Consider the following 16,460-nt stretch of genomic DNA (forward strand, 5'->3'; position numbering starts at 1 on the left):
AGTGACGTTCATGTGGTACAATGAACTTTCCTCTCCCTGTGAGTTGGTCTGTTTATCTCCATTCTTTTCACAAGAGCAGCGATGACCACAGTTGGTGCTGTGGCTGACGCCTGCTCAGAACTTTTTATTGTACCAGCAATCAAAGATACGATGACCTGTGATAGCTATCAGACTACCTGAATGAAGAGTACCAAAACATCCTGCGAGAGCAACTTCTCCCACCCATCCAAGAACAGTTTGGTGACGAACAATGCCTGTTCCAGTATGATGGAGTACCTTGGCATAAGGCAAAAAGTGATAACTAAATGGTTCAGGGAACAAAACATTTGCAAGTTAGGGTCCATGGCCAAGAAACTCCCCAGATCTTAATCCCATTGAGAACTTGTGGTCAATCCTCAAGAGGCAGGTGGACAACCAAAAACCCACAAATTCTGACAAACTCCAAGCATTGATAATGCAAGAATGGACTGCCATCAGTCAGGATTTGTCCCAAAAGTTGATTGACAGCATGCCAGGGCGAATTGCAGAGGTCTTGAAAAAGAAGGGCCAACACTGCAAATATTGACTCTTTGTATAAACAATGTAGTTGTCAACAAAAGCCTTTGAAACTTATAAAGTGCTTGTAATTATATTTCAGTATACCATAGAAACATCTGACAAAAAGATCTAAAAACACTGAAACAGCAAACTTTGTGAAAACCAATACTTGTGTCAATCTCAAAAGTTTTGGTCACGACTGTACACATGGAAATGGTTTTGGAAAGCCATATTAATAAAGATTTCAACCATGATTTAAGTATTGTGTCCTTTAGCTATTTAAGCTGTTCACATACCTGGGAAAATTTTTGATCTGTGTCAGATCTGCCAAAAATCTGACCTACTGTATAATTTATGAAAAAAATGATATACTGTAGTTTATTTTTAAACTGAACTTCTATTTATATGTGAGCACTTATGGAATTCTAGAATTAATACTTAGTATTTTGTTTGGAAATAGCTTGAGCAAATTTCCTGTAATGCTGGTTCTGGCTTAGATGATCTTGACCTGGTAATTCATGTATGCTGTACATTTATGAAATTCGTGTTCTCCAATTTTAGCTGCTTGCAGTTTTGCATTTCACAAGGTTGATAGTGACTTTACAGACTACATAACATCTTCCTCCTTCACCAGCAATAATGTTTGTATTTCATATTGTATTTTTATGTTGCAGGATTTGGGTTGTGCTGATGTGTTAGACAAAGAAGAGCTGCAACAAGGTGTCTTCATGGCCAATCAGAATGCAGTACGGACTCTAAAGAGTAAGTTAGTATCAGATAAATATTTGTGTGATAGATTCTTTATTGCCTATTCAGAGGAGTAAACAAGGACTACTACAGTTAAAATATTGTCTAAAGGTAGTAGCTACAGTGAAATTAAATAAATTGTGCAATTATTTTGTTGGTTGTTTGTTTGTCTTTATGCAGTTTTGACCAGTGACAGTTGCTGTTCTTCAGTGTGATGTGTTACTTGATATTTTACAATATTTTATGTTAAATTAATTGAAAACTTCAAAAATTTGTTTATAATAATTTAGTCTTCCTTTTAAAGTTTTAATTTCAGCAATGCATTTAATACATTAGCCTTATTTTCAGTTCAGCTTTTTCTGTAATGCTTTTTTTCTGTGTACTTTGTAACGAATTTAAAGAGCAAACATGTTGATTATGTGGTCCATCTAGCTGAAAGGGCAGTATTTCATATAAATGCAGCAATTAAGAAAGGAATTGCCAAGGAAACTCTGAAGGAATTGATGAATGCTAATGCAGAACTTCCCGATGTGTATCATTGTGCTAGTGAACTTTATCAACAGGAGCTTGCTATTTTACAGGCACAGAAAATACAGGTAAATTAAAATTTTTGCTAATTTAGCTTTAAACTTCACATTGTTCCCAAATGCATAACTAATACAAAGAAGCCTTCTTTTAAAATGTGTTTTTATTTTTAGGGAGCACTGCTACACGAAGAGCTTTTCGTTGCTGTTGAAATGTTATCTGCCGTGGCCTTGATCAACAAAGCTTTAGAAGCAGGAGATGCTAATGAATTCTGGAAAGCTTTGATTAGTCCTTCAGCAGGTCTTGCAGATATTGATGAAGAAATGGCACAACGGTAAATATCAATGACTAATGTTTCCTTTGAGTAGTATTGAATTGAGAAATATCGTAAAGCAGGTATCTTTAATTGAAAATTTTATTTTAATATTAAATTTTCTTTATAAGAAAAAGAAAAAATTGGAGAGAAATGGTTTTGCAAATTTTACTTAATTTTATTACATGACAGTTTTGTTTTTCTTGCTGTTATTTATAGCTTAAATGTGTACTTGCATAACATATTTACAGAAAAAATCCCTACAACTCTTCTTAGATTAACACTTTTCAGTTAAGCAATGAAAATGTGCAAACATCTTTTCTGTTAAAATACATCTAGTGTGATGTTAGTTTTATTTCATCAAAACACTGCATTTCTGAATAGTAAAATGCATTCATGATTCCAAGAGTCAGTAGCTTTGTGCTTTGGCTGCAGAGCATGTGTGGGGGAATAATGTATTAATTTTCTTTGTTATCCTTATTGTTAGTCATTTGCTTTTTTTCTATGTCAACACTAAGCTTGTTATTGCCATTAAAACTATTTTCCTAGTGTAATCATCGAAATATCTGTTTTTAAAATGTTGTTGGATAATTCACTGAAGGATATAACATTCACCTGAAAATACCACATTTATAGTAACAATCATGTTGGAAGATTATAATATATATAAATAAATAAATAAACACTTTTTTTATTCCTGGCTGCATGATGTAGTGGGACATCATTTAAGATTTTGGTAAAGTAATGTTAGTCACTCACAGTTTAGTAGCATGATTTTGCTGTACATTTTACCTTGAATATAAGTATTAAATGGAGAATAAGGAAAATTAGATTTTGAGTGATGATAAATGTTAAAATAATTTTTGATTATTCAAATAAAAATTTGTTTTTTGCAGAGACACACAAAAATATATGCTGCTTCTAACATTTAACAAATTTTTAATGATTTTTTTTCCATTTACTGACCTGTTTAAAAAAAAAAAAAAAAGTTTCACAGGTTGGCTAAAAAATGTGTTAGTGTTTTCATTTTTTGTATTCTCTTCTGCTCCTGAATCATAATGCTAGAAGGTGACACATACTGTTATTAAACTGTATATATGTGCACTTTTCAAATCAAAATATCAGATTGACATATTAATGGTTTTGTATTTTATTTTGTATACTCGCAAATTTATAATTATTGTATCCAAGACAACATCCAAGGGGGCATCCATGTAACACCTAGCTGCAGCAGATAGATGCTTATTTCCAGAGGGTGGGACTGGACTGCGTGTCTGCCTGGGGGTTTGCCAACCAGGATCCTGAGCTGTTTCACGATGGGTGCAGTAATTCACTATACGTGCATGCTCCCCAACATGGCCTGATCTGTATCAAACAATATATAAGCCTTATTTAAGCCAAGCATAATACAAAAGTCCCAGTGATCTTGGTCCTCTTAGCAACTTTTACAAAATCTACTTTGAGGTCTACTTGTAAAGGTTTCTCATATTACTAGCATTATTGTTATTTAGTTCATAATTTTAAGTAAAACGTTGCATTTAGTAGTTTAAAGAAACACATACTTTGAGGGATTTATTCACTTTATATTTTTATGAAATGCTTGTCAGGATTTTCTTCATGTATCTGACCTCAAATATTACAGCTTTTTGATTTTCTAATATTGTGTTGTGCCATCTATAATTGTGAAATATTTGTTTAACAGATACTATGAAGAACTGCGCACATTAAAAGAAAATGCTGTTAAAGCAAAAGCTGGAATGCTTACCTGGAATGACCTTCAGTCTGGATTAAACGATGTCAATTCATTAGTGCAGCATGAACATGACCGCAAGTATCTTTATCTTGTTTTGATTTTTTTTTTCTCCTCCCCCTCAAAAAGTTTTGCTAATCAATGTGTATCACTTAGTATTGTTTAATAAAAAACTGCATTTAAAGGATACTTTTGCTTTTGCCCTTTGCTCAAGTTATATTACACCTGCCACTCTCAACATTTGCTTTATATTAATATAAAATAATAGCTCCTAATAGATACCATGATAATGTATTAAGGCCCCTTGACATTTTTCATCCTGAGTGTAATCCATTTATTTCTTTTTAATTTATATTGTAATTGGATGATGATGGTTGCAAAAGCCACTCCTTGCCAAGAAATTACATTGAATAGTTTTAATACACTGTACAGCACTAAAAAAATAAAAGTTCATAACTAGAAGTAAAGTTGAATGATCAATAAATTACCTGATGCAATGGCACCTCCATATAGATAAATTGAGTAGACAATTGAAAACTTGATTGAAAATATTGGCCCATGTAGAAGGTTACAACATCAATTAGCATTTCTACCCCATTAATGAGTCAAACTGGCAACTGGAAGGATGAAACAAAAGTATTAGAGAGGTACACACACACGCATGCTACATAACTTATTTACTGTAGGTTTAGAGCTGTGACTAATTCTAAAGAGGAGAATATACATCCTTCCCGCTCTGCCTTATTTTAGTGATGCTGTTAATGAGATGGCACTTTGTACTATGAACACGCTGCTTTTTAGTTTAATCAAGAATTTAAAAACCTGGTTTAACATTGTCAAAATCCTTAATGAAGTGACCATATTTGTCTGAAATTTTTTTGCTGCTGTTATCCTTGTCTTTTGTCCGGCTAAGCCAAGATTACATTGCCAATTATAAATGAGGTGTAGTTTCAGCTGTAGATGTTTCAGTTAAACACCAATGACAATCAAGCCCGGCACAATGAGTTGGGACTGTGCATGTTTTAGACGCAGTCTGTGCTACAGAACACTAATTACAGGTGCAAAACATGATTGAATCTGCCTACAGCTGAGAGTCAGGATTTTCAACAATCAATTTCATTTAGAATAGATACACAGAAGAATATTTCATGCAGACCATACACCCTAATTTGGTTTCCCATAAGCCTGCTTTAAGAAAATTCAGCTCATTAACAAGTTAGACTTGAAATACTTGTATTTAAGGCCATATTTGCTAACAATCGTTTATTATCCTTTCAAAATATTTGTTAAAATTGCAAATTTGAAATATGAACTTCATCAGCAATAAAGTGGATAAAGTGAAAGATAATTTTCAGTTACAAAATAATTGTAGGTAGCATCTGGTCCCGCTGGCCCCAGTAAACAACTGCTTTCCAAAAGTGGCCTTCATGCTCAAGACTTAAAGGAAGAGTGTATTACAGTAATTCTTACTTCATGATCTACTGATGTCTCCTTGCTATACATTTCTTCAAAGTTAGTTTCTTTACTGGTCATAATGCACATCTTTTTCTTAAATAAAGACTAATGTCAGTCTGGAGAGACCACCTCTGTCAAGTGTGGTCCTTTAACTCCAGTGATACGGGATTCTTTAGGCTGCATGTACTTATTAACTTTGTGGCTGAGGAGTTATTGATCAAAAGGTATAGTCCAGGGCTTTGGAATTCAACTCCATCAAACCTATTTAGAATGTTAGTATTTTTTTCACTTAAATACCTTTAGTCAAATGTTTAATTGTAAGGTATAATTATGGTAACAAGTGACTGTTATCCATAGGTGTCTCATTGTATTCTTTCACTTTAGAAAACTGGCCTTTGTATGGAGACTTATATGAAACATGTTTACATTTGAATAAATCTTGACAACTTGCTTGCATGTGAAAAAAAGTATGGTGCAATAAAATGTTACATTAAAAACTACATTTTTTAGTGTGTGTAATTATTATTCAAAGAATTATTTTAAACTGTTTTCAGCATTTTTGATTATGCTTTTCAACCCTTTTTGAAATTCATATTAATGTGATCATTTTTCTAAGTAATTTTATATTTAATAATAATCAAATGCAGAATAATTTGAAAATAAAACCATATAGTAAATGAAGTGAGGTCTCTTTAGCTTGTTTTGGGTCAAGCTTGCATATGATATTCAAATGCTGTCATTATTTTCATGAATACTTTGTTGTCACTATTTAGTTTATGCATTCTTCAGGTGTTACTGCAGTTTCTTTCCACATTCTAAATATTTGAATGTTATACAGTAACTCTATAGTCATCTGGTTTGGGTGTTGTTGCATATGTGTGCTTCAGTATAGACTTTTCCTGGTATCCCGTGTTGGGTTCCGAAAATGTATTGCTGAGTGGGTGTTGTGTTTTCTCCTGTTTTTAAAATTTGTTTTCAATTGCCTTGATTTTGAACGCTGTTTAATTCACTTATAAAACCAAATTTTCTTACTTCCTTTTAAAAGAACATCACACAATTTTATACATTTGTTTTTCAGCTGCCACAATTGTACTTAATGCCTTTATCCTTTTTATTTTCCTATTTTTTATTTTTTTTCTCTTCTTTTCATTTCATTGTATTATTGTAATCCTTTATATAGTGGTCTGCCAAAGTGATCTACGTATAATCTTGAAATGGTACAGAATTTAGCCACTCGTTAAAGCCACTTTAATACATACCAAGATGCAATCCTGCATAACCCTCATTTTATGCCATTTGCAATGGCTTTCAATTTTAAAATTTTGTCCTTCAAGGCATTATATACATACACACACAAAAAAATCTCTTTCCTGTTTATCCAATTTGATAATCGGTTATGTTCCCAACAGAGGTCCCTGCTGACATCCACTTTCTTGTTGTTCCAAAATTAAAGGTATAAAACCTCTGGGACTCGAGCCTTTAGTTGTTATAATCCTTAACTTTGGAATTCTTACACAATTAACATTAGGCAGTTGCAGTGTTTACACTTGTTCAAATGTAAGCTTAAGGCTTTTGCATTTGAGCAAGTTTTTCTGATATACTTGGGTATTTGTATTAATTTATTCTATATAAATTATATTGTTCCATCTTATTTAATTTTATCTTGTGTTGGCTGGCATCTTAATATTTTTTTTTTCTATTGTATGTACTTTTATGATATAAAGTACCTTAAACACTTGCTGTATAAGTGGACACTGAAATCAAATCTTTGATTATATACAAGCAGCCATATGTTCTGCCATAGAGATCACATCTTTGGTTAGCACTTATTGTCTGGGATATTTTCTTCCTATAATACTTTACATACTCCTTCTCTTTTGGCTGATGTGATTATTTTTAAAAAGTATACACTATCCTCAAAGCTGCTGTACACTTTATTAAGTGCCATTTGTTATGCAGATCTCTTATTAAAGCGTTTTGTTGTATGAATTAAGAGTTTTGGTTTGCCATTCATAAAACTGTTTTATAATAGAGATTTTTTTTTTTACCTGTGTTTCATTTTCCTTTTTCTTTGGGGTGCCAAGTATTCAGTTTTTACATAGTTCAATTTGTGACCTTTATGAAGTCACTTAAGCCATCTGTGCTCAAATAAAGATAGATAGATAAATAGTGTATATTTATGTGATTTTCCCCTTGGGATTAATAAAGTATCTATGTAAACAATGACACTGTATACTTATCTTATAAGCTTCCTTTGATAAAAGCATCAGCTAAATCCTGTATGTAGTAATAACTAGTTAGTTAATTTGTGTTCAAATGGGAAAGTGTCCAGTTTTGCTGGTCATAATTATATTTTGCCTCACTAGGAAGAAGTCAGACTAAAAATCAAAGCAGTCTTTAATTCTCCTTTAGGACACTGCAGCAACACCCATAAACTGCAAGTTTGAGTTACACATATAGTATTTTTATATTATTCTTCCTTGCAGGTGTTGTCTCAATTGAATTGATCAACCAGGCACTTCAACTCGGCAATCCACAAGACACCTTGGCTGCTCTTTTGCTGCCATCTGTCGGACTGAGTGACATATTAGAAGCCAATGGGAGGCGCTACTATGATGTACTATTACGTGCCAAACAAAAAAAAGCAAAGGTGGTTTTTAATTTTTTTTTTTTTTTATTCTTTCAAAAAAATGTATTTTGCCTTGTACAAATATTTACATTTACATGACTATGACCAAAACAGTGTTCTGCCACATCTCATGATCATCCATGGTGCTTTCCATTATGCAATACTCAGTATTCCTTCATTTTTTCTGTGGCTTTACCTAATCATGTTTAAAGTTATAACATGAACTACTACAAAGGAACATGTTACTTACTAGTAAGCCGTGTAAAAATACAGTAAAATGTGAAAATGACTAAAAATTTAGTTCGGAACCGATGTGAAAATATTGCCAAATAATTGACAATCTGTCTTATTTTTCTGATAAATTGTGCATCTGTACGTCCTTTCATTTTGGTGAAGTTAAAATTTAAAGAAGATGTCAAAGGAACATTAAAAGGTTGGGCCTGCCCTGAAAAAGGCTCAAAAGCGGGTTATTCAGTGAGTATTGGACTGATGGTTTAGACTGCTTATTGGTAAATACTCTAGAGGTGTATCCACAAGTAACATAAAACATTGCCAAAGGATGGGAATGAGACTATTACAATATTATACCTATTAACATGATATTCTATTCTAACTAATTTCTGGGGAACTCTATGGCTATAGGTTTTTTATTTTAACCATTTTTCGCAATTTAATTCATGATTCATACTTTTAATTGATCTCAATGTTTAGTTATCTAGCCTAATTTCTAAGAAATTAATAAATTACTTGTATCTTTTCAATAGCTTTAAATGTTTATATTTCTTATTAATCTTTGATTTTTCTATAGCGTTTGCTACCTTAATAAGCAGTACAGACACCGGTACAAACAGTTTTTAACTTGTCTGCTTTTTAATAACCATTACAATTGAGCAGCAAATGAATATAGCATTGTTAACATTTCAATTACATTTAAGGGAACAACTTGATAGGGTAAATTTTAAAAGAAAGTGGAAGTTTTGGAAAAAATATAAATATATGCAACCCCAAGTTGGGGTGCTATAGAGATGCAAATAAAACACAAAACAGTGATTTCAAAATTCACTTTGACTTGTAATCCATCACAAACTATTTAAAGGCAAGGTATTTCATGTTTAGTCTGGTGAACTTAATCTTTTTTTGTTAAATATATACCAATTCTTGCTGCTGAAGATCTGTAACATTCTGGAATAACATTGTTGTCAAGTCAAAATCAAACCCAAAATTATACTCGAAAAATATACAGTACTCAATTTGTTTTACTTGGGACAATAACAAAAAACACCCACACTAATCTTATTTCTCCATAAATTCAGATGAATAGGAAGTGCATGTCATGACCTTTATATCTACAGGATGATGATGTGACTGAGCATGCACTTCTGGGTCAATTACCTACCAAACTGCTCCACAAAATGGTGGTGCACTCTATAAATAAAATGACAAAAAACACGCAAATATAATAATGTTAAATATTTTTTTTAAATGGTGGGAGATACATTGTTAAGTTTATTTAAAAAAAATATAATATGGAACCTTGCATAAAAGACAACATAGCTCCTTAACATAGTCATGCACTATTGAATGAACAATCTCATTTGTGAATTCATCTATTCAAATTTACAGCATTTGCAACTTGTGAAAATTAGCTCTCAGTTCATTAATCATAATTTATTTTTGCTATAATTCAAATAATTTTAGTTATTACACCAAAACAGTGATCATATTTAGTCTAAAAAATAACTTGATGAGGTACTTTATTCTGATATTTTATTAACATTTATATAAAGCTATTAATCAAATTCAAAATCATCCTTTCCTTTTCACTTATAGAGTCATCAAAGGATTTGCCCCAGTTTACCTGGGTAGCTTTTAATACTTACCGTTCCGGAGTATATGCTGTGACCATAACATGCAAACTTCGAAAAAGACACCAATACTTAGGACAGGGCCTTAAGCAATAGAACACCTAAATATCAAGGTTCCATTGTCCCTTTATCTTGTCTTTGCAGATGCAACATTATAACTTTAACTAGGGTTATCTAAAACAGTAGGAAAGTGACAAAAACTTGAATTTGTAACCAGATCATAACAGCCTACTTCACTCAGCTGGCCTGAACCTCACATCAGTGTCTCTACCCATTTTTACCTTTTGTATCTTACCTGATATACATTTTAGGTTTGATCTGAAAAACGTCATGTTCAAACACAGTTGTAATACCGTTACTGAAAAAATTGGGATGGGGCAATTGAGTTAAAAAAACAAAAATAATGATGTGAGTTGGAACAGAAAATGCTCAAGAAGCGATTGTAATCATGCTTTGGTAGAAAAGCAGTGTCCTGGAAATTCCTGGTCCTTTAGGAGCAAAGATGAGTTGAGGAATATCAATTTTCCTTAGAATGTGTGAGAAAATAATTCAAAAATTTAGAAATGTTTCTCAACGATAGATCAGAAGGGATTTGGTTCTCATCTCATCGAAGCATAATTAATTAAAGGATTCAAGGAATCTTGAGAGATTTGGGTGCATAAAAGGAAAGTCACAAACCTAAGCTGTCTGCCCATGATTTCCAATTATATCCACAAATGTTGGTTACATCTGTACTGTAGAAAAAGGAAGACTTATATTAACAGTGTCTAGTACTGCAGTCTACTTGTTTTGACTTTATGCATTTGGGTCAGAGCATCACACAGGGGAAATGTGTATTGTGGTCAGAGAAATCAATATTTCAGATGTTTGTTGTTTTTTTTTTTGTTTGTTTTTTGGAAGAAATGCATGTTGTGTCTTCCTATTCCAAAGCAGAAAAGGACCTTCAAGACTGTTACTAGCTACAAAAGCCATCCCCCATGGATTTGTGTCCATGCCCTGGTAAAGGTTACTTCTGTGACGCACCATTAATGCTGAAAAATACATGCATATTTTGAAGCAACATGTGCTACCCTCAAGGCAACATCTCTTCCAAGAATGCCCATGGAATTTTCAGTAAGACAATGCAAAACCATGTTTTGCATGCATTACACAGGTATTGTTGCATAAGAAGAGAGTGTGGGTGAAAATGTGTGGTGCATTTTGAGACACAAAATGTGGTAAAAATGCAACAACAAAGACCCCATTCTGTTGCACACCTTAAGACATGGGACAGAATTGAACTTGGAACAAAGAATACATTAGCGAGAATGAAAGGCAAAGTTATGAAGGGGTAAAGTAAACTCTTTACTGTCCAAAGTTGTTGGGGTGTTTTTTTTTTTTTGTTTTTAAATAATGTGTCTACTTTTAGAAAAAAACAAAATTTCATTAGTTTGGCTATTATATTGGTTTCAGATAACGATAATTTACTCATTACTGCTATTGCTTTTATTTGCATTTCCCATAGCGTCACAACTTTTTCTAAGTTGGGGTCTTAATAATTTCTCAGTATACAAGAATAAAAAATGACAGATCTTTAATCAGTGAAATTAATTGTAAGTAATAATTCATGTGTTGTAAAATTATTTGGGATAAAAGCCCATAGCAGTAGGGGTCCCACAGGACTGAACTTGTGAACCACTGATTTATTACATATTTGGTATGTTCATTTTCCCAAGGTAGCTTACAATATTAGGATACTTTACAATTGTGTATATTTTTTAGGGATGCTAAGGCTGATACCGATCGACAATTATTTTTTTCTTTTTTTTTTTTCTTTCATTAATCTGCAAAACAAACCGAGGTTTTATGTCCTATATTAAAGTGTATTTCTTATAATTAATCTATAGACCACAGATGTTAACTGTTTTTTTTATTAATGATTATTGTTCAGTGACCATAAAATACTAAAATAAATACAATTTCCTTAAAATATACAGTATATCAATAAAGAAAATTAAATGCTTCTCATAATGACCAGCTATGTTGTTTAGTTTTTTCTATAATGTACCTCTCTGAAACAAGGCTTAATTAAAAACCGTGGTTTTCAGCATTTCTCTAACAACAGAAAATTTGTATTTTTATGTGATCAATTAATTGGTATTTGCAATTAAACACTTTAAATTTAAATGTACATGTTGTTATATGTTTTAATCATTTTAAATCATTAATTGAAGTACACCTTTTTGCTGTTAAAATACACATTTACTCTATGCAAGTGTTTGTTTTTCTCTTCAGTGTATCAAGTAGGCATTCGTAATTCTTGAGGTACAATTATAAAATATGGATTACCAAATTAATTATGTAGTACTTGTTTGTTACCAAAATATGGGCTGTATGACACACAGCAACAACAAATAAATGCAGTAGAAATCTTTGGGGGGGGGAAAAAAACTCTATTGTTTACTAAGCATAAATTCCAAATTTGTCATTCTTTTCTTTTTCCAATTGAAAGTGTAAGCTCCTGCATTTTAAACAAGCACACTGTCCAAACTCAAGCAGTGTCCATTTTAAATCAAAGGACAAAATAAATGTCTGAATTCCTTAAAGTAGTTTTTCTTGCTGTTTCTCTAATTGCATGTGATGACTTCTCAGATTATTTTTTTTCCAGTTTATTACTCCACTTTCTTTAACGTAAACCGTAATATACCAGTCACCTCTCGTTCAATAAAACACAGGCTTCCACTAGCTGCTTTTTGTTTACACTGCAGAAAGTTTGCTGCAAAAGAGAAAAAAGACTTGCACTTGCTCAGCTACCATAATACCTTGCATAAAGCAGCACTACAACCAAATTACTGTATAGGTTAGAAAAGCAGGGCCTGAAAATATCTTTTTGTGATCTGCCTTTTTACTGATCAAGTCTTTTTTTTTTAATGAAAAATCAACCGATTTCATTTGGTGGCTGATCGATTACAGCATCACTATTTTTGGTAAGCAAAGTACCCTTTTTGTACCTCACTGCATTATCATACCCCTGATGTCAACTGCTACTGTTTAATATTAAAGATATTACAAACTGTTGCATACGTCTGTCTAATTATATGGTATTTGGCTTATAACATTTGTCTATGTTGCAGGAGACATGTGAAAAATAATCAAAATATTGTGGAGACTTAACTCTGAAAAATGTTTGTTATTATGAAACTCTTATTTTTTTCAGGATTCCAATGACCCAGCAGCAGAACTCTGGCTTGATGAGATACAACAAGGAGTATGGAAAGCAAATCAGGAGAGCAAGAATACCTTAAAATGTGAGTGAGGGAGTACTTACCTTGTATATCTTTTCTTTGTTTCCTCTGTCCCTTTCCTGCTGCTTTTTGTAAAGGTGTCAGTTTCCTTTGTTTGAATTTCATTTTAAAAAAACAATCATTTCTCTTCAAATCTGAGAAATGATTTAGAAGCAGTATGTATTTTACATATGGAATTAGTATGTGACATTTCAGCATGTGTGTTTGTGAGCCTAAAGAAATAAAATGTGAAATGTTCTAAAGCTGTCAACTATTGCAGCTTAATTTGCCTTTCATTTAGTTATCCAAAATATATTGTAAAGAATTTAACCATATTGTCTTGGGTTTTTATTAGCTTTTAGTGCATATTTCCAGTGGTATTGACAGTAAAAGAAAATTAAAATGCATTTCTTTCATTATTACAATAATTCCTTTTTTGATTAGATCTAAATTTAAACATGTTCTGCACATTAAGGGACAGAGTATTTTGGTCATTTATACAATGTAGTAGACTCCAGTTGCCAAAAAAGATGACAGCAAAGTTAATTTTAAAGCGAATTAGGCCCTGTTTACTCTAGGACCATGTAAAGATTTTATAGTTGAAGAAATTAATTAGAATGATTGAAAAGATTGAAGCTGTTTATTAAGTTGAATGTTTGTCTGTATTATAGTGTCATTGGGTCTTGCGGCTTTAAATCAGGCAGTGAAAGAAGGCAGACCTTTACAGACCCTGAAAGTGCTCAGTCTCCCAGAGCTGGGGTTATGCAGTGTTGTTCCTCAGTGTGCTGCTGCTTACCAGAGAGAACTGTATACCCTTAAAATGGCAAAAATGTGTGAAGGTACTTTTTTTATTATTATTTTATTTGCTCTTTCTAAACACCTAAAAATATATTGTGTTTTTGATGTGCATGTCTATGCTTTTCTCATTTTGATTTCTTGTGAATGTTACTTTTTTTCTGTCTTTCATTGTATGTTTAAATATTTGCTTCCTGTTAATTTGTATCATTCTATATGAATGATTTCAGTTGCATAATACTTTAATTCAAACATTAACGAAAGAAACTGCAAAAGCAAAATTTTTGTTCAATTGCTAAAATAAAACTCAAAGATTTGTCTTTCTGATTATACTAAATCCAAGATATTCAAGTACATTTCTAAATGGGAATGTTAGCCTAATATAGTATACCAGTAACAGCACACTGCACGATAATGTGCAGTGATTACACTTGACTTGAGAATTCATAGTTTTCATACACTTTCTCTGTACATTTAGCATTCATTTGCTCAGAGGTTGATGCACTTGCTGTTTCCTGAGCTGCTCTTCTTTTCTCCACCCTAGAGGCCTGCTGTTTCTCTTCTTCCGTCGGCATCTTTTCGCGTTAAAACTGATTAAGTCAGTGTTTGTGTTGCAATTACTTAGTACGTTTTCTTTAATTTTTCACTTAAGCTTGCACTTAAGTCTTCAATCTACCTCAAGAATGATTTAAGATATGAAGAGGTGGGGGAAGTGATGGCGAAGGTGGTAGGGATGAGAACGGTGCCCATACGCATGTGCAGCACGGCGACCCTGCTGGCCGCTGCTGAGGGTTGATTCTACAATGAAATAAAAATAAACTGATGAATAACCCTGGAGGTCAATCATCACCCCGAAAGCGGATAGTAGATGTTGTGTAGTATATGTGTACCAAATTTCAGGTCAATAGGTCAAACGGTTTGCGAGCTACAGGTGATTTAAACTCTTGGACAGACGAATGAACAGCCACAGTAGTGTATTATATATAAAGATATGCTCTGCCTCAGTTTACCCAGTATAGTGATGGCAGAGAAAAATGTTTGATCTCATTTTTTCATGCAGAATAAAAAAAAAAGTTAATGATAGAAATCAATAAAGATTAATGTTGTACCACGACAAATGATATGAGAAATATCCATGGGGGAGAAAATAAACATGTGTACACTCCATATTACTCGTGTAGAATAAACCACGTCTTGGTTATCCAGCTGTATGTTAAAACTACACGCAAAACATGCATTTTTTGCTAAAATATTGTTAAATGTCTGCTTCTGAGAAATCAGCTTACATCACAAACATGAAAGTCAATTCCATAATACTACACTTCTGAGTTGAAGACCAATGAATAAGCAGGAGAAGTGGCTTTTCAATTCATAATGTTATGGGAATGCATTTCTTGTTTATAATATGATCTGATTGATTAATAATCTGACTTTTCTGGAAATATGTGCTTAACAATATTTCAGCAAAAACTGCATGTGCTTTGCATGTTTTGAGCAAATGACCTGATAACTGTATAGTTTAAAGGCCAGTAAAGAACATTCAGATGAAAGAAATTAAATGTAACACAACTTGGTTTTGCCGTGAATTGTCTGTAAATTTGACATACATTTTAAATGCTGGCAAAAATTGACAGCAACGTTTTCATGTCCTTTTGTCTGTTTTTATTAATTACTGTGTACTGTAATCTTCTTGACATTCTCAAAACACATGAAATCATCAGTTCCTAAACCCACTGTTACTCTGAAGGCTGTCTCTGTTGCAGAATCGCATACATCAAGGTTGATTCTTAGGATTACAGAAAAGTAGCTTTTTAAGCTATATAGGAACACCCAAAGTTTATCACCACAGATCTCATTGGGAACACCTACCGATAAACAGGCAGTTTTGCCATGAAGTGGAATTTAAATCTTTGAGTCAATTGCAAATTGTTTTAATCATATTATTTTCAGTGATTACTTGTTTTTGTAGCGGAAATCTGAAATTTCACTTTCAGGAGCTCCTCCTGATGTCAGCAAGTATTGAATGTTCATTACTTTTAAAATTGTAATGGGATAATTAGAGATTACCATTTGAAATATTAAGACCATTATTGCGATAAACAGGGATTCAGAATAAGGAAAGTAAACCTGGAAAGCACAGAAGTCATAACATACTGTATGTTTTTATCCATAAAGATGAATGATTGCATTTTAATCATTCTCACCTTTTTTTCAATAATTTTGAATTTCATGAGAGAAAAAAAAGGCCTGGCAGAAAATATATATTTTCTCCCATCTACTTGAGTGGAATAAAGATTTAACATTTAACAAAAATCTCACCATTTTTTCTGCCTTTAAATTGGATTAAAAAGTTTTGTTCACTCTCTAGTCAGAATGTGGGTTATAACGCAAGCTAGCAGTTTGTCTGAAATTTCTCATTTAAGTTGTGCTTATTTTAGGTACATGTAAGTTTGAATTTATTTCTTAAATCCTATTTCATGGAACCCTGTGAGTCTGCACATTCACTTTGTCTTTATGCAAATTGTCTCCCTTAGCCTGTTGTGTCTTAGATTGTGTCCTGGGCTTAATAGGTGCTACCAAA

At 32.7% G+C, this 16,460-nt stretch overlaps 1 protein-coding gene across 1 annotated transcript in view; it reads left to right on the forward strand.

Annotated features, from left to right (window-relative positions):
- iqgap3 (IQ motif containing GTPase activating protein 3) overlaps positions 1-16,460 on the forward strand; it is a 101,815-nt gene that overhangs the window by 34,908 nt on the left and 50,447 nt on the right. The window contains exons 11-17 of the mRNA XM_028794127.2: positions 1,212-1,299; positions 1,717-1,880; positions 1,983-2,143; positions 3,825-3,949; positions 7,814-7,977; positions 13,018-13,108; positions 13,756-13,923. Coding sequence (XP_028649960.1) covers positions 1,212-1,299; positions 1,717-1,880; positions 1,983-2,143; positions 3,825-3,949; positions 7,814-7,977; positions 13,018-13,108; positions 13,756-13,923 — 961 coding nt within the window. The remainder of the gene's footprint in view (positions 1-1,211; positions 1,300-1,716; positions 1,881-1,982; positions 2,144-3,824; positions 3,950-7,813; positions 7,978-13,017; positions 13,109-13,755; positions 13,924-16,460) is intronic.

The sequence above is a fragment of the Erpetoichthys calabaricus genome, chromosome 2 (genome assembly GCF_900747795.2).
Source record: "Erpetoichthys calabaricus chromosome 2, fErpCal1.3, whole genome shotgun sequence".
Taxonomy (NCBI): Eukaryota; Metazoa; Chordata; class Cladistia; order Polypteriformes; family Polypteridae; genus Erpetoichthys; species Erpetoichthys calabaricus.